This window comes from Lemur catta, chromosome 11 (assembly GCF_020740605.2).
Source record: "Lemur catta isolate mLemCat1 chromosome 11, mLemCat1.pri, whole genome shotgun sequence".
Classification (NCBI taxonomy): domain Eukaryota; kingdom Metazoa; phylum Chordata; class Mammalia; order Primates; family Lemuridae; genus Lemur; species Lemur catta.
This window is the reverse complement of record NC_059138.1, coordinates 52,662,366-52,686,977: the sequence shown is the minus strand read 5'-3', so window position 1 is coordinate 52,686,977 and position 24,612 is coordinate 52,662,366. Positions and strand designations below refer to the sequence as shown.

The following is a 24,612-nucleotide window of genomic DNA, read 5'->3' as shown; positions in this document are numbered from 1 at the left end:
ATTCCTTTCTTTAATCTTCATGTGATTTCAAGAGTAACATGTGATAAACATATGCAATCAATAAACTATCCTTAACCCAAAATCATATATAAAATTGCTTTGTTATAAAGATATTGTTTTATATTTACTAAATTATTCCTTATAGAATAAAATAATTGTATTAAAATTCGTTTGTAACGTTCACATCTGTATTACATCTTTTCTTTTAATAACATTTATCTTGTAGGTTCAGCGGAAAAAACATGAAAATTAAAATCAATTTACAATCTTATATAAGTATAAAGCACATTAACAAATAAGATGTCTGAAGAGGAGGATACATCAGAAGAGCTAGAGGATATCTCTAGTATATCGACAGAAGGATCTGGATCACAGTCCACAGAGGATGAAACACTTCTTCAACAAACATCAAGTTTGTTAAATGAAGCTTCTGATTTCCAGGAAGAGGAACTTTCCAACCAGATTTATGAAACACATCCTGGAAAGAAAAACAATGATCTTAAATTTCCTGAAACAAGCACTAGAAAGGACAGCCTACTGCCCAAAACAGAAACTTCATCACTAACTGAGATGATTGCAGAGTATCAGGCTTTTGTTAACGCCCTATCTTATGACACAGCGGGAAAAGTTAGTCCGCAAGTCTCTAAAGAAAATCAGAAACAACTTGGTTTAGAGTCAGATAACTTTACAGTTAACCTTGAGGCAAAGGGTTTACAAGAATTCCCCAAGAACATTTTAAAAATCAAATATGTAAAATATCTATATTTAGATAAGAATCAAATCAAAACTTTTCAAGGGGCAGACTCAGGTGATGTGCTAAGACTTGAAATTCTATCCCTGCAAGAAAATGAGTTATCATCACTTCCATCTGAAATTCAGTTACTTCATAACTTAAGGATATTAAATGTCAGTCACAACCAAATATCCCATATACCTAAAGAAATATCACAGCTTGGGAATATCAGGCAACTCTTTTTTAATAATAATTACATTGAGAATTTTCCTTCTGACTTAGAAAATCTTGGAAACTTGGAAATTTTAAATTTGGGTAAAAATAAGTTAAGGCATCTACCAGACACTCTGCCTAGTTTAAAAAACTTGAGGGTTCTCAATCTAGAATATAATCAGTTAACAATATTTCCTAAAGCTCTATGCTTCCTTCCAAATTTAATTTCACTAAACCTTACTGGAAACCTGATAAGCAGTTTGCCAAAAGAAATTAAGGAACTTAAAAATTTAGAAAAACTTTTGCTGGATCACAATAAACTTACCTTTTTGGCTGTGCAAATTTTTCAATTACTCAAAATAAAAGAACTCCAACTGGCTGACAATAAATTGGAAGTTATTTCACACAAAATTGAGAATTTCAGGGAACTTAGGATTCTTATACTTGATAAAAATTTATTGAAAAATATACCAGAAAAAATTTCTTACTGTGTATTGTTGGAATGCCTCAGTCTTAGTGATAATAAGTTAACAGAACTTCCTAAAAACATCCATAAGCTTAAAAATTTAAGAAAACTCCATGTAAACAGAAATAATATGGGGAGAATAACTGAAGATATCTTACATCTTCATAATATATGCAGTCTAGAATTTTCAGGAAATATAATCACAGATGTTCCCATTGAAATAAAAAACTGCCAAAAAATAACTAAAATTGAATTGAATTATAATAAAATAACGTATTTTCCAGTGGGGCTGTGTGCTTTAGATTCTCTTTATTATTTGAGTTTCAATGGAAATTATATTTCAGAAATACCTGTGGATATATGTTTCAGTCAACAACTGCTTCATTTAGAGTTCAATGGAAACAAACTCCTCATATTTTCTGAGTACTTTTGTTCTCTTATTAATCTTGAATACCTGGATCTTGGTAAAAACCAAATAAGGAAAATTCCACCGTCTATTTCTAATATGGTATCACTCCATGTACTTATTTTATGCTGTAATAAATTTGAAACTTTCCCTAGAGAATTGTGTACTTTAGAAAATTTGCAAGTACTTGATCTTTCAGAAAACCAATTACAAAAAATACCTTCAGAGATCTGTAATTTAAAAGGAATCCAGAAATTAAACTTCTCAAGCAATCAATTTATGTATTTTCCTATCGAACTATGCCAACTTCAATCACTGGAGGAGCTAAATATAAGTCAGATAAATGGGAGAAAGGTAAGAGACTGATATTTTGGGCTTTGAGGGGAAGGAGGGACTGGGAGGGGATCCGAATCTGAGCTGTAGTGTAGCTGCATGTGTATGTGTGTTTTAAACTTTGCTGGAATATTTTATCTTCTAAAAAAGTAGGCTTTCCCTCCCTCCAAACATACCTTACACAATCACTTCTCAACACAAAAATCTTTACAGGAAAAGGTTTCATTAAAATGAAATGTAAAGCAATTAAAGCTGACAATTTTGTAGATTTCCTTTTATTTCACCTTAATTGTAAAAGGAGTTTCAAAGTTATCAATGTCATTTAAACACATTATTGAAAATGTGGAAAAGTGAGAAAAGTAAAAGTAAAATCATTCCACAAGCATACCTTTGTAATACAAGTACTGGCATATGTTGATACAACTTACTTTTTGTCTTTTTCTCCACCTTATGTATTAATACATAGTTTTATGAGCAATTATTAAAAGACTACACATTCAATTTTAAATTCTTCTATTTTCACTTAACTTATACGCATTTCTCCTTGATATAGTCTCCCCAGTAACTGGTATAACCAATACATGATTTATATAACTAATCCTCTGTTGTCATGCATTTATGAATGTTGCAATTTTTCTTCATAATCATGCTGTGATGAATTTCTTCATAAATATAGCCCTTTTCATATTTTAGATTATTTCCTTAGAAAATTTTCCCTGAAGAATTGCTAGATTAGGCTGGGCGCAGTGGCTCACACCTGTAATCCTAGCACTCTGAGAGGCTATTGAGAGGATTGCTTGAGCTCAGGAGTTCAAGACCAACCTGACCAAGAGTGAGACCCTGTCTCTACTAAAAATAGAAAAAGCAGCCAGGCATGGTGGCACATGCCTGTAGTCCCAGCTACTTGGGAGGCTGAGGCAGGAGGATCACTTGAGGCTAGGAGTTTGAGGTTGCAGTGAGCTACAATGACCCCATTGCACTCTACCCAGGGCAACAGAGTGAGACTCTGTCTCAAAATAAAATAAAATAAAAGAATGAATAGGATCAAATAGAAGTTACAGGACACTTAAGACAAAAAAAATATTATGCATGAAAATGGCGAGTGAAAAGCTGACCAAAAGAGGTGATGGGAAACAGAGGGAGATATGCTTGGATAAGGAGCATGGAACTAGGCTGGGGCAAAACTTGACAGCCAAGCCTACGAAGTAGGAGTCAGATCAAGACAGGTGGGCAGGTCCATCATTTGACATTCATTTAAACAAATATTTTTTTACCACTTGCTCAACATTTATTAGGGGAAGTGTCTGAGAACTGTGTGATCATAAAACTACTGTAGAAGGAACACCCCCTGCTCGGCTATTCTTCCTTTAGCAAAATAAAAGCCCTGTGATTAACCCAACTCATCTTCAGATGACTAGTAACCATCTGCCATTATATAAATCAATACTTTGGGCATTTTCATCTCTACCCCAAGGGGGTTATCAAAGTGATATTTTCAACTACACAGGATATTCTTCTTCTTTTAAAATTTCAGTTGGGCTTTAGTTTATTTTTTATTTTAATAGATTTGGAGGTACAAATGGTTTTTGGTTACATGGATGAATTATATAATGGTGCCAGCTGGGCTTTTAGTGTACTTGTCACCTGAATAGTGTACATTGTACCCAATAGGTAATTTTTCATTCCTTCACACCCCTCCCACTGCTCCCAGGATATTCTTCTTGAGAGGAGTTCTTATAAGTCATTTTTTCCATCAAGTGACCTTTGAAATGATGTCACAATAATATGGACTAGCGCCTGTGGCAACCACCCATTTCGAGGAGCCACCGTGCCCAGCCCAATCCTGTTCATTCTTAAGAGGTTATTCAAGTTCTACTTTCTACATGAAGCTTTACTTCTCTGATTTGTACTGATGTACCTTTTCTAAACTTTCATTCACCTGTTATTACTTGTATTCCTCATTTTGGCATTGGATTACCTATTGCTTCATGCTGTTTCCTGATTGTTTCATATGCATATATTTTGTTCCCTGAACTAAATCTTAATCTCCTTGAAGTTAGGGACTGTTTTTTATGCCTCTTGTATACCTGGAAGAACACTGAACACAATATCCACTACATACCTTATTGTTTGGTTATTTCTGAAGGGCCTATATATGCAAAACACTTTTGTTCCTAGAACTTCCTTTATTTTAAAGGAAGCCTCTCATAATGGCTTTATTTTATTTTCTCTAAATATACCCATTTCTTCTTCAATTTAACAGAGTGTTTTAATTCCTGTTATTTGCAACGCTTTTTGTACTAGGAATTTTTATTTGAGGCCACGTTGCCAAACTGCGTGACTCTTTGAACATTTATTCAAAATGCATTGTGCTTAGGACACATACACAAAAAGTATAAAACATGCACATACATAATTTAAGAATTTAAGGAAAACACACAAGGGATGAATAAAGAGCAATGCTGATGAGAGTAGGAATAAAGAGATGAAATGTGGGATGGGGTAGCTGGGAAAGACTTCAGGGAGAAGCAGCAGCCCAAGCAGCGTCAGGTTTAGGGAGAGAAGAGAGGGATAAGGAAGTGGTGAACGCTGAGTGTTGGGAGAGTGAGGAAAGTGGGTGAGCAAGCCACAGGGTTGAACTGGTAGCATTGGTCACAGTACTTGGATGTGGCATAGAATCCTGTGGGTTTAAGCTAGAAGGGGGAGTCAGTCACAAAGAATTTGCGACATAATGAAAATATCTCCTCTCTAAGACAAAAACAAAAAAACTCCCTCCTTTCATTTGCTGTTAGAAAAAGTTTTAGTCATGCAACTACTTATGTATTTACAAAAGTATAATTGTTCAATCTTTGTTACAGTTAACAAGACTTCCAGAAGAGCTGTCTAATATGACTCAACTTAAAGAACTTGATATCTCAAATAATGCAATCAGAGAGATTCCAAGAAATATAGGGGAATTGAGGAATTTGGTTAGTTTACATGCACACAATAATCAAATAAGTTATCTTCCACCATCTTTTCTATCTTTAAATGATCTCCGGCAACTAAACCTGAGTGGTGAGTTTCAAGCATAATCAATAAGTAGAGTATAAGTGTCCGGGTTGCAAATTTTGCTGATAAGATGCAGAATGGCAGTCAACATAATGTATTAAGTGCCCAGTGGAGGGGAGTGGGTTTCCTAAGTACAGAAAATGAGAGCTAAGTATTAATACAAGGTCCAGTTCCTACCCTGAAAGAGGTTATAATCCAGCTGGGGAAGCCAAACATATTTTCATTTCTTGTCTCTCTTCTCTGCCGATACCCAGTCATTCAGTATTTCTTCCCTTTCGGAGCCTGACCTCATCCATTCCTCTACACAGACCTATGCAACCTCAGGTCAGCATTTCTCTGCCTTCCCTTCTCTGCTGGCTCCCCCGATCCCACTCCTATATCCTACAATATTCTAATACCTTACACAGTTTTTTACAAAATAAGGCACTATAATAATTAAATCAAAATAAAAGCGACATTGTAGAAAAGAAAATAAATCACGCTAAAGATATCAGAAAAGATCTCCCAAAGTACAACAAATATTAGACTATTTTTCTTAATAATTTGTATTATGAAATATTTCAAACTTATAGAAAATACAGAAAATAATAAACACCTATGTACCTACTCCTAGATATAGGATGGTAACATTTTGTGATGTTAACATTTTGTAATACTTATTTGAGATATTTTTGATTGTTAAGAAATAAAATAGAGTTCAAACTTTTTTTGTACTTCTCCCCAAACTAGAAGTCACCACTATATCTTCATTCATCCATGTTTTAATGTGTATATATTTCTCTCCATAGAAAAGGGGTACTGTTTTGAGTATTTTGAACTCCTGAACTCCTGACCTCGAGCAATCCTCCTGCCTCAGCCTCCCAGAGTGCTAGGATTACAGGCGTGAGCCACTACGCCTGGCCTGAGTTTTCTAATCTTATTATTCTATCATATTATACAGATCACTCTGTAACTGGCATTTTACATTCATTATATTTCTAAAATCATTCTATGTTAATCATTCCATAGATAGACCTAGTTCATTTATTTTAAATGGCATATAACACTCAATTATATGGTTAAACAATAATCAATCCATTATCCTGTTGATAGACAATTAGGTTGTTTCTAATTTATTTGCTATTATAAACATCCTTGTACTTGTTTCTGGTATACAAATGCTTGAATTTCTCCAGGGCATAAAGCTATAAGTAGAATTGCTAGATCAGAGCATGTGTACAGCTTTAACTTCACCAGATTTTGACAAATTGATCTCCATAGTGGTTGTATCAGCTAACCACATGAACAGTTGTCTTTATGGGATTATGTTTTTCATTTGGAAGTAGCTTTTATAACCAGAGCTCCACATCTGATTAAATTTAGAGGATTTCCAGATTAAAAACAAAGCTCATCTTTTTTGCTACAATAAATATTAATACTAGCAGTACAGTAAAACCTACAGTAATGTAGCAATACTTAGATATAATGTGTCAACAGAAAAAAAAGCCAAACTCTGTAAAATAATTTAAAGAGATTTATTCTGAGCCAAATTTGAGAATCATGACCCGGAGCCACGCCCAAGAGACCTTGAGCAAGTGGACTTGCTGGGGCTGGGTTACAGTTTGGTTTTATACATTTCAGGGAGACAGGGGTTACAGGTAAAGTCATAAATCAATACATGGGAGGCATTCATTGGTTTGGCCCGAAAAGGTGGGCCATCTGGAAGAGGGGGCTTACAGGTTATAGGTAGGTTTAAAGATTCTTTGACTTGTAATTGGCTAAAGACATGAAACTTTGTCTAAAGGCTTGGAATGTTTTAACATAGTTGCTGTTTATCAGAGATAAGCCACCGGACACATACTTGTTGTGTAAACTGAGGGCCTGCAGGTTTGTCTTGCATACCTTTAGGCCTGTTAATGGGTTACAAAGGATGTCCCCAAGAAGGGAGGGGGCATGATAAGATATGTCTGACCTCCTTCCTCCTGGCAGGCAATTTAGTTTTAGGATATTCCTTTTGGCCATGAGGGGGTCCATTTAGTCTACCGGTGGTGGTGGGGGTGAGCCTTAAAATTTTATTTTAGTTCACAAATGCAACTGGTTTTTGTCTCCTGAACCCCCAAATTCCCAGTAAACTATCTATGCAGGTATGTTTTGGTTATTTCTTAGCCATTTCATTCACAATAACTTGCAATAAGTTGCAATAAGTCAACCCTACAATTGATGTTTTTAGTTTCGTTTGTGTTATGGTAAAGTTTTACCATGGGCCGGGCGCGGTGGCTCACGCCTGTAATCCTAGCACTCTGGGAGGCCGAGGCCAGTGGATCGCTCGAGGTCAGGAGTTCGAGACCAGCCTGAGTGAGACCCCGTCTCTACTAAAAATAGAAAGAAATTATCTGGCCAACTAAAAATATATATAGCAAAAAAAATTAGCCGGGCATGGTGGCACATGCCTGTAGTCCCAGCTACTCGGGAGGCTGAGGCAGAAGGATTGCTTAAGCCCAGGAGTTTGAGGTTGCTGTGAGCTAGGCTGACGCCATGGCACTCACTCTAGCCTGGGCAACAAAGTGAGACTCTGTCTCAAAAAAAAAAAAAAAAAAAAAAGTTTTACCATGTTTTTAGGAAGGTTATCTATTTTGTCCAAGTGTACAACATACTCCATTTACCTGCTATAGCTGCATTAAAAAAAAAAAAAAAGCTGCCTGGAGCTTCGTGGCCTACTGGAGAATAAAAATACCAATTGGAAGCATAGTTCTCTGGAGGCTTTCTAGTATAGTATCGAGACAGAATGGGGAGGGACATCATATATTTTTTTCTGCAAGCTTAGCCAGTTCTCTGTTAGTTTCCATCAGAATGAGAAAATATTAAAAGCCACTGAATCAGAGTCTAATCAGAAGATAGAAAACACATGTAGTTAATAAGTAAATTATTATTTACTATATAACTGGAAGGATTAAAAGAGGACTCTAAGGCAATTACAGAGGTAGCAATAGCAGGAAACAATAACTACCCCTATGGCTGAGAAAATAAAATAAAGAAGTTGGAATTACTAAAACTTAGAAGCTTGGAGGAGGGGCCAGCAGATGTCTGAGATAAGAGCACCGTCTGGCTGATGCTGCTTTCTCTGAGCTTGGGGGTGGGAGGGTGGAGCAGGGAATGATAAAGCCAGTTCTACAAGTGTTAGGAATGAATGCAAACTGCATTCAGCTACTGCTATGGGAAGGCTTTGCTGCTGGTGGGGTGAAAGAGTTGTTGGGGTGACACAGGAAAAACCGTAGGGAAGCCCACAGGGAGGTGTAGCTAAGGGACAATAGCCGAACAACTGGCATACCCACAGTCACCAGGTCTTATTGCTGGATTTATATGATGAAGAGCACAGGATTTGAAGGTAGAAGGGCTGAGTTCATGCCTTGTCATGTAATCTGTTTCCTCCATTGTAGCAGCAGCTTTTCGCTCCTGAGCTCAGTAGCAAAGGAATAATCACTGGAAACACACAGTGAACTATGCGACCAAAGTCTGAAGGACTCCCCAGCTAAATTCCTTCCCATATTTATTTCCAAGGACACGTGCAAAAGGTCAGGGCCGTTTGCTAATTTCTTTAACTACATCCATAGGGGTCAGCTGTTGTCAGCTGACCTTTGCGCACAGCAAACAAGCAGCCTTGGGCAGGTGTTTTTGACTGTCCCTTCATTCAGCCTGCTCACATTCTTTCCATACATCCACCCTTCCTTCTAGGCCCAGCCCCCACACTCCATTTATAAAATGAAGCTAACAGGAAAACGAACGAGACTTTAAAAGCAGATACCATACTGTGAACATATTATTCAAACAAAAGACGTTTATATAGTCTTGTGAATTAACCCCCTCTGTCACTAACTGTAGGGAATTTAGGAAAATAAGATCTCTGAACCTCAGTTTCTTCATATGCAAGACAGGCATGATATAACTTGTTTGTTCATAGAGTTGTTGAGGAATGCGATTAGATACAATTTGGGAAAGTATTTTAACAAATGTGAGGCATTATACCAATGAAAGAGATTGAGAAATGAATACCTTTCTTTTCTCGTAGTGTGGGCTTTGGAGTTGAATAGACCATTAGCTGCATAATGCACCAGGAAGTTTTTTGTTTTTGCTTTCCTTTTTAATGTTAAACTTCTATTTCCTAATCTGTACATAGGAATTATAATATGCCAATCTTAATGTCAAAACATTTTAACACTATGTATTCTTCTAGAAGTTTTATAGTTTCATGTCTTACATTTAGGTTTTCAATCCATTGTTAGTTGATTTTTGTGTATGGGATAAGATAAGGGTCTAATATCATTCTTTTGCATGTGAATATCCAGTTTGCCCAGCAACATTTGTTGAAGAGACGATCATTTTCCCATGGAGTAATCTTGGCATCCTTGTTGAAGATTATTTATTTCTGGGCTGTCTATGCTGTTCCACTGGCCTATATGTTTGTCTTCATGCCAGTAACATATTGTTTTAATTACTGTAGCTTTGTAATGTCTTGAAGTCAGGAAGTGTGAGGCCTCCAGTTTTGTTCTTTTTTCTCAAGATTATTATGGCTATTTAGGGTCTTTTGTGGTTCCATATACATTTTAGGATTGTTTTTCTATTTCTGCAAAAGATGCCATTAGATTTTGACAGGGACTGCATTGAATCTGTAGATTGCTTTGGGTAGTATGAACATATTAACAATATGGTCTTCCAATCCATGAACATGAGATATCTTTCCAGTTATTTATGCCTTCTTTAATTTCTTTCAAGAATGTTTTGTAGTTTTCAGCACACAAATCTTTTACCTCCTTGGTTAAGTTTATTCCTACATATTTTATTCTTTATGATATTATTGCAAATGGGATTATTGTCTTAATTTTCTCTTTGGATTGTTTGTTGTTACTGTATCTGATTTTTGTATGTTGATTTTGTATTGTGCAAATTTGCTAAATTCATTTATTAGTTCTAACAGCTTTTTTTTTAACTTTTCAGTTTTTCTACATTTAAGATCCTGTCATCAGAGATAATTTTACTTCTTCCTTTCTGATTTAGATGCTTTTTATTTCTTTTTCTCACTTAATTACTTTGGCTAAGACTCTCAGTACTGTGTTGAACAGAAGTGGTGAGAGTGGACATCTTTGCTTTGTTCTAGATGTTACAGAAAAAGCTTTGTTTTCCACTTTGAGAATGATGCTAGCTGTGGGCTTTTAATTTATGGGCTTTATTATGTTGAGGTAATTTCCTGCTATTCCTAATTTCTTGAGTGTTTTTATCGTGAAAGAGTGTTGAATTTGTCAAATGCTTTTTCTGCAACTATTGAGATGGTCGTGTAATTTTTATCCTTCATTCTAATAATGTTCTGTGTCACATTGATTGATTTTTGTATGTTGAACCATCCTTGTATCCCAGGGATAAATCCCCCTTGGTCATGGTATATGATCCTTTTAAACTGCTGTTGAATTCAGTTTGCTAGTATTTCCTTAAGGATTTTTGCATCTAGATTCATTAGGGATATTGGCCTACCATTTTGTTTTCTTATAGTGTCTTTGTCTGGTCTGGATATTAGGATACTGCTGGCCTAACAAAATGAGTTGGGAAGTGTTTCCTCATCATTTTTTTTGGAAGAGTTTGAGGATTAGCATTAATTCTTCTTTAAATGTTTGGTGGAATTCTCCAATGAAGCCATTTAGTTCTGGGCTTTTCTTTGTTATCTGGGGTTGGAACATTGGTGCATTCTAAACCATTTTCCTGCCAGGCACAGTGGCTCATGCCTGTAATCCTAGCACTCTGGGAGGCTGAAGTGGGAGGATTGCTTGAGGTCAGGAGTTCAAGACCAGCCTGAGCAAGAGCAAGACCTCATCTCTACTAAAAATAAAAAAAATTAGCTGGGCAACTAAAAATAGAAACAAAAAATTAGCTGGGCGTGGTGGCAAGTGCCTGTAGTCAAGCCCTTGTAGTCCCAGCTACTCGAGGGGGCTGAGGCAGAAGGATCGCTTGAGCCCAGGAGTTTGAGGTTGCTGTGAGATAGGCTGATGCCATGGCACTCACTCTAGCCCGGGCAATAAAGCAAGACTCTGTCTGACAAAAAACAAATGAACAAACAAACAAACACATTTTCCTTCCTCCAGCGACTGCTAGGTTAGTCTTTCACAGTTATTGTTGTTGCAAGGCCATTGATTTTACAGTTTACCATGGATTTGAGAAGAAGGGAGGGGAAGTAACACAAATTAAAATGCTATAAAAGGTCATTATTTTTGCCAAGATTCAGTGATTTTTTAAGAAAATAAACATCCTCAGATTGTTTTAAGCCTTTGGTTAATTCCCAGAATTCTAAAAATTTTCATTTTGACAACTTTTGCCAGTGTTCTCATTGCTTTTATGGAGGAGCAGATTCTTGGAAGTCCTTACTCTGCCATTCTGGATGTGCCTCTCCTCTATTTTGCCTTCATTCTTAAAGTATACTTTCAGTTAATGTATACTCTATATTGACATTCAGTTTATTTTACCCCATTAATTCTATCATTCTACTGTCTGCCGGCTTTCATTATTAATGTTGAGAATCAACTGTCAGTCTAATTCACTAATTAGAAGTTAGTCAGTTTTTTAACAGCTTAGACTACCCACTGTCAATGTTCTCCAACAGACTGGTACATTTGTTACAATTGATGAACCTATTTGAACACATTATTATCATTCAAAGTACATAGTTTATAGTAGGGTTCACTGTTAGTGTTGTACATTCTATGAGTTTGAGCAAATATGTAATGATATGTATCCAACATTACAGTATTATACAGAGCATTCTCACTGCCCTAACAGTCTTCTGTGCTCTGCCTATTCATCCCTCACCCCAGCCCCTGCCAATCACTGATGTTTTACTATCTCCATACTTTTGCCTTTTCCAGAATGTCATATAGTTGGAATCATACAGTATATAGCATTTTCAGATGGGCATTTTTTCACTTAGAAATATGCATTTAAATTTCCTCCATGTCTTTTCATGGCTCAATAATTCATTTATTTTTAGTGCTGAGTAATAATCCATTGTCTGGAAGCACTACAATTTATGCATTCACCAAGAAGGATATCTTGGTTGTTTCCAAATTATGTCTATTATTAATAAAGCTGCTATAAACATCCATGTGCAGGTTTCTGTATGGACATAAGTTTTCAACTCCTTTGAGTAAATACTAAAGGATGTGGTTGCTGGATCATATGGTTAGAGTATGTTTAATTTTGCAAGAAACTCACAAGCTGTCTTCCAAAGTGGCTGTACTATTTTGCATTCTCCCCAGAAATGAATGAGTTCCGGTTTCTCCATATCTTCATCAGCATGTAGTATTGTTAGTGTTCCAGATTTTGGCCATTCTAATAAGTATATAGTGTTATCTCATTGTTGCTTTAATTTGCATTTCCCTGATGATATATAATGTGGAGCATCTTTTCATATTTTTGTTTGCCATCAGTATATCTTTTCTGGTGAAATGTCTGTTAAAGTATTTGCCATTTTTAATCAGGTTGTTTGTTTTCTTACTATTGAGTTTTAAGTGTACTTTTTGTGTTTTGGATAAAAATCCTTAATCAGATATGTCTTTTGCAAATATTGAGTTCCTGTTTTTGGATATTTGTGGATTTAGCCTGTGTTACTGTAAGTAGATTTATTTTTATTTAATACTCTTTGCTTCTTGTTTTTTTTCTTTTTCTTTTTTTTTGAATCAGGGTCTCATTATGTTGCCCAGGCTAGTCTCAAACTCCTGGTCTCAAGTGATCCTTGCACCTTGGCCTTCCAAAATGCTGGGACTACAGACGTGAGCCACCATGTCCAACCTCTTCTTGGCTTTTGTTTGGTTTCCTGAATCTGTAGATTGATATGTTTCAAGTATTCTGGAAAATTCCAAGGCATTATCTCTTTAAATATTGCTTGTATCCCGTTCTCTTTCTCTAGTCTGCCTGGAACTCTGCTTAAATATATGTTAGACCTAAGTAATCCTAAGTATTTTATTCTTTTTGATTCTATTGTAAATTGAATTGTTTCTTAATTTCCTTTTTGGATTGTTTTAGTGTATAGAAATATAACTGATTTTTTATGTTGATTTTGTATCCTGTTACTTTGCTGAATTCATTTATTTGTGCTAATGGATTTTTGTGTGTGGGGGTGTATGTATGTGTGTGTGTGTGTATGGGAAACCAACAAAACACAAAGGAAGACAGCAAGAGAAGAAAAGAGGAACAAAAGAATTATAGGGCAGTGTATGTCTTTAAATGTCGTGACAGCTACCTCCAGGAAAGCAGCTCTGGCCTGAGGGGGTGGGTAGCAAAATAAAGATCAGCCTCTGTGTTAGTCACTCAGGGAACCACAAGACAGGTCAACATGCACAAACACAGCATTTTGAGAACAAAGTTCATATTAGCCCTCTGGCACCAGCAAGCTGCAGTAGGAATATGTGCTGCCCTTCCTATTGCCGCTGCCATGGTGGGAAATCGGGGATGGTGGGCAGGTGAGGGAAAAGCCATGGTGCACTCCTACCCAAAATCTGCTGCCTTTTTCGTCACTGAACATTGCTGTCAGATTTAGATTAAGTTTCAGAGTTATTAAAAAGTTGATTCTGTCTTTTCCAATTTATTATTGTTTCAGTGGAGACCGATTTCTTTGAGGCACTCTACTCTGCATTTTTCATGACATCTCTCTTAGGTGTGGGTTTTTTTTAATATATTTATACTCTTGAATTTCACTGAACTTCTTGTCCATGTATTTTACCAAATTTGGGGATTTTTCAACCATTATTTCTTTTCTTTCCTTTTTTTTTTTTTTTTTTGAGACATAGTCTCACTCTGTTGCCTGGACTACAGTGAGTGCCATGGCATCAGCCTAGCTTACAGCAAACTCAAACTCCTGGGCTCAAGCGATCCTTCTGCCTCAGCCTCCTGAGTAGCTGGGACTACAGGCATGTGCCACCATGCCCAGCTAATTTTTTCTATATATATTTTTAGCTGTCCATATAATTTTTTTCTATTTTTAGTAGAGACGGGGTCTTGCTCTTGCTCAAATGAGACATAAATAAGTGGAGAGATATATGGTGTTCATAAATTGGAAGACTCAATATTGTTAATATGTGAGTTCTCTCAAAATTTATCTCTAAATTCTACTAAATTCCAATTAAAATCCCAGAAGAGTTTTTTTTATTTTAGAAAACAATGAAGTAATTCTAAAATTTATATAAGAAGTCAAAGAAACTAGAATGACTGGAATGATTTTGAAAAAGTTGAATGAGCCACACAGCCTGATTTCAAGACTTATGCAAATCGTCTGTAGTACAGTGTAGTTGTAGTACTTGCAAAGCAACAGACATAAAGATCGATGAAACAGAATAGAGTCTATAAATAGACCCACTATTTGGTTCATTGATTTTTGTCAAATATACAAAGTTACAGTAGTTCTCCCTTATTCACAGTTTTGATTTCCACGTTTCAGTTATCTATGGTCAACTGTGGTCTGAAAATATTTAAATGGAAAATTCTTTCTAGAATTCTTTCTAAACAATTCTTAAGTTTCAAATTGTACACCATTCTGAGTAGCATGATGAAATCTCAGGCCACCCCACCTGACATGTGAATCATCCCTTTATCCAGCACGTCCACGCTGCATGTGCTTAGTAGAGGTCTTAGTTATCAGATTGACTGTTGCAGTATAGCAGTTGTTGTGTTCAAGTTACCCTTATTTTATTTAATAATGGCCCCAAAGCAAAAGAGTAGTGATACTGGCAACTTGGATATGCCAAAGAGAAGTTAAAAAGTTCTTCCTTTAAGTGAGAAGGTGAAAGTTCTCAATTTAATAGGGAAAAAAATCATATGCTGAGGTTGCTAAGATCCATGCTAAGGACGTACTTTAGGACAAATCTATCCGCATACCTGTGAAGGAGGAAAAAGAAATTTGTGCTAGTTTTGCTGTTGCACCTCAAACTGCAAAAATTTTGCCGAAATAGGCAAATGTGGATAAATGTTTAGTTTAGATGGAAAAGGCATTCAATTTGTGGGTGGAAGACAAAAACAGAAAAGTGTTCTGATTAACAGCAATCAAGTTTGGTACTGTCTGTGGTTTCAGGCATTCACTAGGGGGTCTTGGAATGCATCCTCTGTGGATAAAGGGAAACTACTGTAATTCAGTGGAGAAAGGATAGTATTTTCAACAAATAGTGCTGGAACAACTGGATGTCCAAAAGCCAAAAGAAAACAAAAGAAAAACAAAAAACCACTACACAGCTTTGATCTCACACACTATGTATAAAAAAACTAACTCAAAATGAATCACTGAACTAAATGTAAAAGCTAAAACTACAACCCTTTTACATAAGAACCAAAAAGACAAATCTTTGCAACCTTGGCAAAGATTTCTTAAATACACCAAAATCACAATCCACAAAGAAAAAATAATTTATAAATTGGATTTCATTAAAATTAGAAACTTCTGCTCTTCTAAAGGTATTTGTAAGAGAATAAAAACAAAAGCCACACACTGGAAGAAAATATTTGCTTAATATATTTTTTTAAAACCCTGAAAACAAAATTAAGATGTAAGCTCCTGCCGGGCGCGGTGGCTCACGCCTGTAATCCTAGCACTCTGGGAGGCCAAGGCGGGTGGATCGCTCGAGGTCAGAAGTTCGAGACCAGCCTGAGTGAGACCCCGTCTCTACTAAAAATAGAAAGAAATTATCTGGCCAACTAAAAATATATACAGCAAAAAAAAAAATTAGCCGGGCATGGTGGCGCATGCCTGTAGTCCCAGCTACTCGGGAGGCTGAGGCAGTAGGATCGCTTGAGCCCAGGAGACTGAGGTTGCTGTGAGCTAGGCTGACGCCACAGCACTCACTCTAGCCCGGGCAACAGAGTGAGACTCTGTCTCAAAAAAAAAAAAAGATGTAAGCTCCATAAAAATTTGCATAAATTTTGAACATAATTTATAAAGGTATATATGAATGGCAAATAAGCACAAGAAAAATGTTCAGTATCATCAGTTGTTAGAGAAATGCAAATTAACTATACAATGAGCTATCAGAATAGCTAAAATTAAAATCAGCCAATACCAAAAGCTATGGAAATGTGGAGTAACTGCAACTCTGATACAGTGATGGGAGGGCTGCAAAATGGTACAACCACTTTAGAAAACAGTTTGGTAGTTTCTCATAAAGTTATATATACACTTACCCATCAATCTTACTTCAACTACACTTTTAAGTGAGGAAAGAAACTTATATTTGAATGCAAATTTATAGAGTGGCTTTATTCATAATCACCCAAACTGGAAACTCTGCAAATGTTCTTCATCTAGTGAACAGACAGATTATTTACATCTATATAATGGAATAGTTTTCATTAATAAAAAAGAACAAACTGTTTATACACACAACACTGATGTTATCTCAAATGCTAAGTGAAAGATGCCAGATCTTTAAAGACGTTCTACTGTGATTTATAACACATATAGGTTGTACATATGTGTGTGTAAATATATATAATTCTAGGTTTATAATACATATATATTTCATACACACACATACACACTCCCAGAAGCAATGAGCAAGACTAGTACCTGGATCTTGGTTTCTAAATACCGTTTTTCACTAAAAAGAACCAGGTTCCTTTATTTATATTTATAAATAATAGAACTGTAAAATATATAAATTCATATATATAAATTTATAAATATACATTATATATAAATTTATAAATAATATAAAGGCAAACCTTAGGCCTCTCTAAAGATTACAAATTCTTTGTTACCACAGTTTTACTTTTTCTGTTAGGTTTACATTGGATTAGGATGGCATTGAAAAAAATCACATTCAAGGAGGTAGAACTTAACCCTTACTCCCCTTTGAGGGTAGCCTCGATTTAGTGACTCACTTTCAAAGAATAGAATATGGATAGGGAAAAAAATCATAACATCATATTAGAGAAACCAGACGGACACTACATTAGCCAAAGGACTGAGGTTAACATTACCAGGTACCCCTGAAGCGATGTGATGAGGGCACTTCACCTCTGTGCTATTCTTTCCCAAAACCCGTAACCCCAGTCTAAACATGAGAAAACATATCAGACAAATTAAAATTATGGTATATTGCACAAAATTCCTAACCAGTACTTCTCAAAATTGTTAAGGTCATGAAAACGAGGGGAGACTGAGAAACTGTCAAAGCCTAGAGGAGACTAAGCAGACCTCTAACTATATGCAATGTGGTATCCTGTAGTGGATCCTGGAACAGTAAAAGGATATTGCTAGAAAAACTAATGAATCCAAAAAAGTCTGGAGTTTAGTTAATCGTAATGTACCAATGTTGGTTTCTTATTTTTTTCTTTTTTTAACTTTAGTTCCATAATAGATTACTGATGTTGATTTCTTAGATTGAACAAATGTAATATGATAATGTGAGATAACATTAGGAGAAACCAAAACTAAGTGAGGAGTATACAGGGGCTTGCTATAATCTCCGCAATTTTCTGTAAATTTAAATAAATAAATTTAAATTTAAATTATTTAAAAGTTATTTAAAACTTGACTTTTTAGCTGGGCACGGTGGTTTGTGCCTGTAGTCCCAGCTACTTGGGAAGCTGAGGCTGGAGGATTGTTTGAGCCCAGAAGTTCGAGGCTGCAGTGAGCTATGATGATGCCACTGCACTCCAGTCTGGGTGACAAAGTGAGATTCTGTCTCCAAAAAAAAAAAAAACCCAAAAAATTGACTTTAAAAGAAGTCAGGAGCAGTAGTGCATGCCTGTAATCCCAGTTACTCAGGAGGCTGAGGCAGGAGGATTGCTTGAGCCCAGGAGTTCAAAGTCAGCCTGGGCAAAGTAGAATGACCCCACCTTTAAAAAATTCAAAAAAAAATTTACCATCACAACTACTTTGTAAAGTCGTTTGTTATATTAAAAGAGGATGACTTTCTGTTTCGTTTTGCCATCCCTAGGAGAGAATGGAACCACATCTCTGTTTCTATACACTCTTGTTTTTGCTCCTAGCATATGGACATCAGTAAGAATGTATTTATTTATTTATTTATTTTTTGAGACAGAGTCTCACTCTGTTAGCCGGCCTAGAGTGCCATGGCATCAGCCTAGCTCACAGCAACCTCAAACTCCTGGGGTCAAGCGATCCTCCTGCCTCAGCCTCCTGAGTAGCTGGGACTACAGGCATGCGCCACCATGCCTGGCTAATTTTTTCTATATATATTTTTAGCTGTCCATATAATTTCTTTCTATTTTTACTAGAGGTGGGGTCTCGCTCTTGCTCAGGCTGGTCTCGAACTCTTGAGCTCAAACAATCCACCCGCCTCGGCCTCCCAGAGTGCTAGGATTACAGGCATAAGCCACCGCGTCCGGCCAGTAAGAATTTATTATTTGCATTGTGAAGATCTTTTGGTACTTTGTCAGCAAGACATGGTAGATTCCCCATACATACTTGTTATTTGTCTCCACAGTTTTATAGAAAGGTATAATTGAATTATAATTTTTTCTAATAGGAAATAATCTGACAGCTCTGCCTAGTGGTATCTACAATCTTTCTTCACTGAAGGAGATACATTTTGATGACAACCCTTTGCTGAGACCTCCAATGGAAATCTGTAAAGGAAAACAGTTGTATACTATTATACGCTATCTACAGAGGGCAGATGAAAGAGATGGTAGGTGATGAATGATTGACTATATTATGAGTCTTTTTTTGATATCATCTGTAAATTAAAAGATAGTTTGCTTTAATTGGAGGCTTTCAATCTGGCAGAGATATTAAAATATTTATCATCTTCCATTTCCAAAGGTTAGTTTATTTTGATAATTCAGACTACTTAATCCAAGTCCACAAAAATTGAGCCACCGAAAACAGGCAAATCCAAGTGGAGGGGTGGACTGCTTCCTACCTCTGGGCCTTAATGCCCTTCAATAGGTGTTTGTGGCCAGACTCAGAGAATTCACACATGGATTTCTTTGTCAGTTCTGATCTATTTTACCAGACATTGTTGTTCTAAAAGACATATCTGGCCTTGAAGGAAGTCTACAGATCTTTCCATTGATGCCAGTCAGTTTTGGTGACCATCTATCTGAATTCCTTGGACAATTTTCATCCCTTCTGTCCTTATGCTCTCTGTTGTATGTCTCTAATTATTTCTGAGAGCAGGCTCATTTTCTTTAAATGTCTTTCTATTGGATCAGATGGAGACTGGTGTCTCCAAACCTCTGAGAGAGAAGCTTCACTGTCTAATTCTTTCCTTCGGTCTGGGTTCCCAACAATTAGGCTTTTCCCTAGGACTCTAATTTTGCCACTTATCATCACTACTCAGTGAATCCAGATTTTGGTCCTCCAATTTAATGCAATGGACCAGTAAGTATTGATTCAAATTTGGGAAATGGAATATCCAAAACTGATCCCCCCAAATCATTCTATCATACATAATCAGGAGCTTGTACCAGCATTATCTCAGAATGTAGTAAGATAAGTCACTAAAAATGCACAGTCCTTTGTAAGCCACAATCTACATCCATATACATGGCTACCATTTAGAAGCTTTTGCAAGACTTGGACTTCATTGATTGAAGGAACCTAAGAGATAAAATTAAAAGTCTTCTTTAACTTGTTGTCTTCTTTGACTTGCTGTGCAAGCTGATTGCAGTAATTATTAAAAGAGAACTTTTATTGTAACTCTGTTTCTACAAAATAAAAGTTTTAGTGGTTTTCAAGGAAAGTATTCTGTTAGGTACAATAATTTAGAGAAAGGCTTTGAAGTTACATGATTGAAACTCCTTGCTGAAATTCTGTCCTCAAGTTCCTGAGGAAGAGGGATTCATGTGGTTCTAGTCCCTATGGGGAAAGTGCAATAGGCAATGACAACAGATCAAAGTCAATGAAAACAAGATAATCCCAGCCATTTGTCTCCTTTCTCTATGCTGAGGAGCCTTCATATTGAAGATTTGGCACCCAGTGAAGGTGGGGAGAAGTCAGCATGGCAGATGTGTTTATTCTGCAATTAACAAATAACACAGAGTCCTTTCTTAAGCTGTTACTTAGGGGATTAGAATTTTTATTTATATCATTAGCGTGCAATGTAGTCTGAGGGAGTGTGTGTAAAATTTTTAAAAAGTGACCAGAACATATTTGAGATGATCATGGGGGGTGGGAGATCTCTAGTTCTTGAAAATTCTCAATCATATCTTGGTGAACAAAAAAATGGATCTATTCCAAATTAGCTGGAAGCTTTTTTTTTTTTTTTAAAAAAAATCTAAAAAGCACCAATTCATAAAATTGTTGCCCACATTCTTCATAAAAAAAAAAAAAAAGCACACAGAAGAGAGCCGGAATTGAAGGAAGGAGTCAAATTCATTTCAAATCCTGAAAGAATTATAGTGCTTGGAAATTACTTTGAGGTTGCTTATAATATTCTTTTAAATAGCCATTTTAAGTGTAGCATTTTTCGTATTTTAGAAGAAATGCAACAAGTGGTTCAAATTTAAGTTCATATTTTATATCTATACAATTTTCAGTTTTACCTGATATATACATTTGATAGAAGCACAGAAGAAAACTAGATATAATATTAACTCAAATTAGAGTATTTTTTTCAAAAGAGATAACTTTTCTTTTATGTTCAAATACAGAGAAAATCTTAGAGAAGATATTCAAGATAGTTGCCAACAACATCACTGAAATAAATTTCGAATTTTTGTGTAAAAAACTAAACCTGAAAAACTCACAAAACGATACAGCTACAAAGGGGTATGTATGAATACAACATATGGCACAAGTTTATTCTCATATTCTGATTTATATCATATTGGTATCACATGGTTTTGAAACATTCATATTAACATAAACTCTAATTTTCTGTAGAAGACCGATTTTAGTTTATTACATATTTGCAATCCATGTTGGGAAGCCATACAGCATAATAAAGGGCAAGAATTCTGAGGACAAAGTGTTTGGCTTTTAATCCCAGCTGGCTTTGTGACCTTGAGCAAGTTCTTTAACTTCTCTGTGCCTCAGTTTCTTCACTGGTAAAATGGATGCCCTTACCTAAGAGAGTTGTCTTGAGAATCAAGTGAGATCAAGCTATAAAGCATATAGTACCATAGTGATAATGTACTAGTTTGTAGTAACTAAGCCACAATTATATATTGAGGTCTTAAGAATTGACTATAAATTGAATTGTTGATTTTCTAAAAGGAAACAAGGAATGAGATGGAGCTAACATTCTATATGCCAAGCTCTGTGCCAAACTTTTATATAGATTCTCTTCACCAATTAATTTCATCCTCACTTCAATCTGGTAAATTGGTTTGAAAACCTAGATATACAATATTGAAGTAGTTAAAACAATGTTCTTAATTGGTAATTCAAGTAATTATTATTTTAAAATTTTCAGCACTGTTTCATTAAGTGAGAGAGTCCACCAAGCACTTGTTATATGGAAAAAAGAAAGTAACAACTTGTCATTAACTGCTGCTGCTTTACAAGACCAGCTGATTCGGGCACTAACCATGATAGGAGCATATGAAATTATGGACAAAATAACAGCTTTAAATCTTTTTACACAGACAATTAAATTCTAACCAGTGGATCAATAAAAACTGAAAACTTAAAGGATGCACTTATATACTTGAACCATCTTACATCACTTTATCATATAAGAGAATTGCATATCACGTCTCCTTTCATGCATTCCTAAGAGGTGATGGTTTTATAACTACCATGCTAGTGTTATCATAAGATATTGTAGACACTATTTTGGATATTTATTCTGTTGCATTGTAATGATGACATTGAATTTGAAAATAATTTCATTTAAAAATTTCTGTTATATAATGCTTTTATACAACCCAAGATTTATAGGTAATAATGTTATTAGTGATTTTCATTGGAGTTAGTTCCTTTTTAGACGCTGGCTTGAAAACAGCTCCTCCTTAGTGGAGCGTGGAGGCCCAGTAGGAGGTTCTAACAGTAAGGGAAGCTCCCATAGTGAATTCAGTATCCTCTGGTAGAGTAAAGCTATGGCCTTTGACCTTTAAATTGGCAGGCCATCCTGCAGTTGTGGGGCCCAGTTTCTTTGATAAATAGGCCTCTGGTTGTAGCTGTGCCCCCAAAAGCTGTGTTAACACCCCCAGAGCTATTCCCTGTCTCTCATGGACATACAAAAAGAAGGTTCTCTGAGGGTGTGGTAGCCCCAGGGCCAGGCTTGGAGTAAAGCCTTTTCAATGTCTAATCAGCCTGTTTTTGTTCAGGCCCCCAAATTAGAGGTTTCTTATCAGTATTTCCTTTTAGGCTTTTATACAGGGGCTTAGCCAGAAGCCCATAATTAGGTATCCAAATTTGTGAAAACCCCATAAGCCCCAGAAAACAGTGCAGAAGGTGCCAAGTGATGGGTTCAGGCAGATAAACTATGGCCTAGATGTACTCCAGGTACACCTCTCATTTTCCCAGTGTGAGAATAAGCCCCCAGTAGTTCACCTTAGGTTGAGCCAGCTGGGCTTTGGAATGGGACACCCTGTACCCACTGTCAGCCAGGAATCATAGAACTTGAATGGCGTGTTCCCTCTTCCCCCAGATGTAGTAATTGTTCGGGGCACCAGGCTTTGTCCCCAGGAGGGGCTGGAGGTTCCTGGCTGTCTACCTATCACTTTCATGAACATAGTTCTATTTTCAAAAACAAAAAAAGTAGTGAGAAGGAGCGTGTTGATTTAGATTTTTGTAAATCTCTTCTACGCCTGGATTAATGAAAGACTGTTGAATTCTCTTATCTGCTTCTGTATTCAATCTATTGTGCTATCTACATCATCTTGGTTGAAGTATATTAAGAAAATCTCACTTCACACAGATGTATAGTTGGAAAAGGGAGTAATATTTTAATAGCCTTTTCAGATAATTATGGATATTCCTATTAGTGATAGTATCTCAAAGCTTAGTTGAAAATGTAGAATATAAACTATCAGTGAACTTTTCATATTCTGTGATATGAAAATTCATTGGTCTAACTTGTACTTTGGGTTTTTAACATCATGCATCAATCATTTGAAAATATTATTTTATTGAATTATGCAAATCTTCCATGTGTTGACACACTTCATTATACAAAATTCATTTGTCACTGAAATTTTCTCTGTATGAAATCTCAAGAACTAAGAACCTATGAAGTTCACAGTGATAGTTTTCCAAAACTATTTATTTTTATTTGAAATTTTGAATTTTATCTTTTTTTTTTTTTTTTTTTGAGGCAGCGTCTCACTCTGTTGCCCAGGCTAGAGTGCCGTGGCGTCAGCCTAGCTCACAGCAACCTCAAACTCCTGGGCTCAAGCGATCCTTCTGCCTCAGCCTCCTGAGTAGCTGGGACTACAGGCATGCACCACCATGCCCGGCTAATTTTTCTTTTTCTATATATATTTTTAGTTGTCTAGCTAATTTCTTTCTCTTTTTAGTAGAGATGGGGTCTCGCTCTTGCTCAGGCTGGTCTCAAACTGCTGAGCTCAAACGATCCGCCTGCCTGGGTCTCCCAGAGACCTAGGATTACAGGCATGAGACACCACACTGGGCCTGAATTTTATCATTGACAACAAATACTGTCAGGTGTTTTCCTTGAAGGGACAGAGTGACTTTGTCCATTTTCAGGAAAATGTCAAATATACAAGACATTTGTATTACCTGAAATCTGAATTACCATAGTTTGTCAGTAGTTCTTTCATGCCAAAATTCTACTTTTTGAAAAAAGCAGCTCGTTAAAAATACACGTACTTGAGAGAGAAAAGAGAGCTTTTATCTGAGGAATGTGAGCCCCTTTAAAGAGAGAGAGGTTACTGTAAATTAATAAGAATTCCTGGTAAACAACTTTTGTAATCACTTCCTCTCCTGATTTGAAAAAAACTTGAGCCTCTCCTTTGTTCTCCAGAGCACTCTTTTGGAAGTGTGTCCTTGGCAGTTGTCCTCAACCTTGGCCCAAATAAACTCTATATTAATTCTGCCTCAGTTTCTTTCTTTAAGTTGATATACTCAATGGTTGAAATTTAATAAAATTAATGTTCACAATTTCATTGACATTCTGAAGTGAAACAGGCTTTTTTTTTTTTCTTTTGTCTCACAAGTACGTGGCAACAGTTTGGTGCTACTGCTTCTGATTTGTGCTAAGGCCCTAGAAGTTTTATTTACCATTGACTTTGTAACATCACTATAAATTCCAGCAGTAAAAAAAGCAAATAAGAGTATTGTTATAAAGACCTTTGACTTTGTGACTCTCTGAAAGAGTTTTGGGGCCCTCTGGAAGGCCATGGATCATATTTTGATAATTGCTTAGATAGGTATTAGGATAAACACAGAATATAAAAACTGTTCTCAAGACTATCTTCTAATAGTGGAAACCTGTGGAGATGATTACAACATAGCTTAATTAGTGATTTAAGAAG

The 24,612-nt window shown here is 36.1% G+C and overlaps 1 protein-coding gene across 1 annotated transcript; it reads left to right on the top strand.

The window, feature by feature from the left end:
• Positions 1 to 288: 288 nt before the first annotated feature.
• On the top strand, positions 289 to 21,774 carry LRRD1 (leucine rich repeats and death domain containing 1). Its single transcript, XM_045564668.1, has 5 exons — positions 289 to 2,172; positions 5,010 to 5,208; positions 18,696 to 18,857; positions 20,824 to 20,941; positions 21,588 to 21,774. The coding sequence occupies exons 1-5, from the start codon at positions 301 to 303 to the stop codon at positions 21,772 to 21,774; spliced, it is 2,538 nt and encodes an 845-aa protein (XP_045420624.1). The 5' UTR covers positions 289 to 300.
• The last annotated feature ends 2,838 nt before the right edge of the window (positions 21,775 to 24,612 follow it).

Coding starts and splice junctions, on each gene's coding strand:
- LRRD1 (XM_045564668.1), top strand. CDS start 301: ATGTCTGAAGAGGAGGATACATCAGAAGAGCTAGAGGATATCTCTAGT. Junction 5,209..18,695: donor CCGGCAACTAAACCTGAGTG/GTGAGTTTCAAG, acceptor TTTTTCTAATAG/GAAATAATCTGACAGCTCTG. Junction 20,942..21,587: donor AACGATACAGCTACAAAGGG/GTATGTATGAAT, acceptor TAAAATTTTCAG/CACTGTTTCATTAAGTGAGA.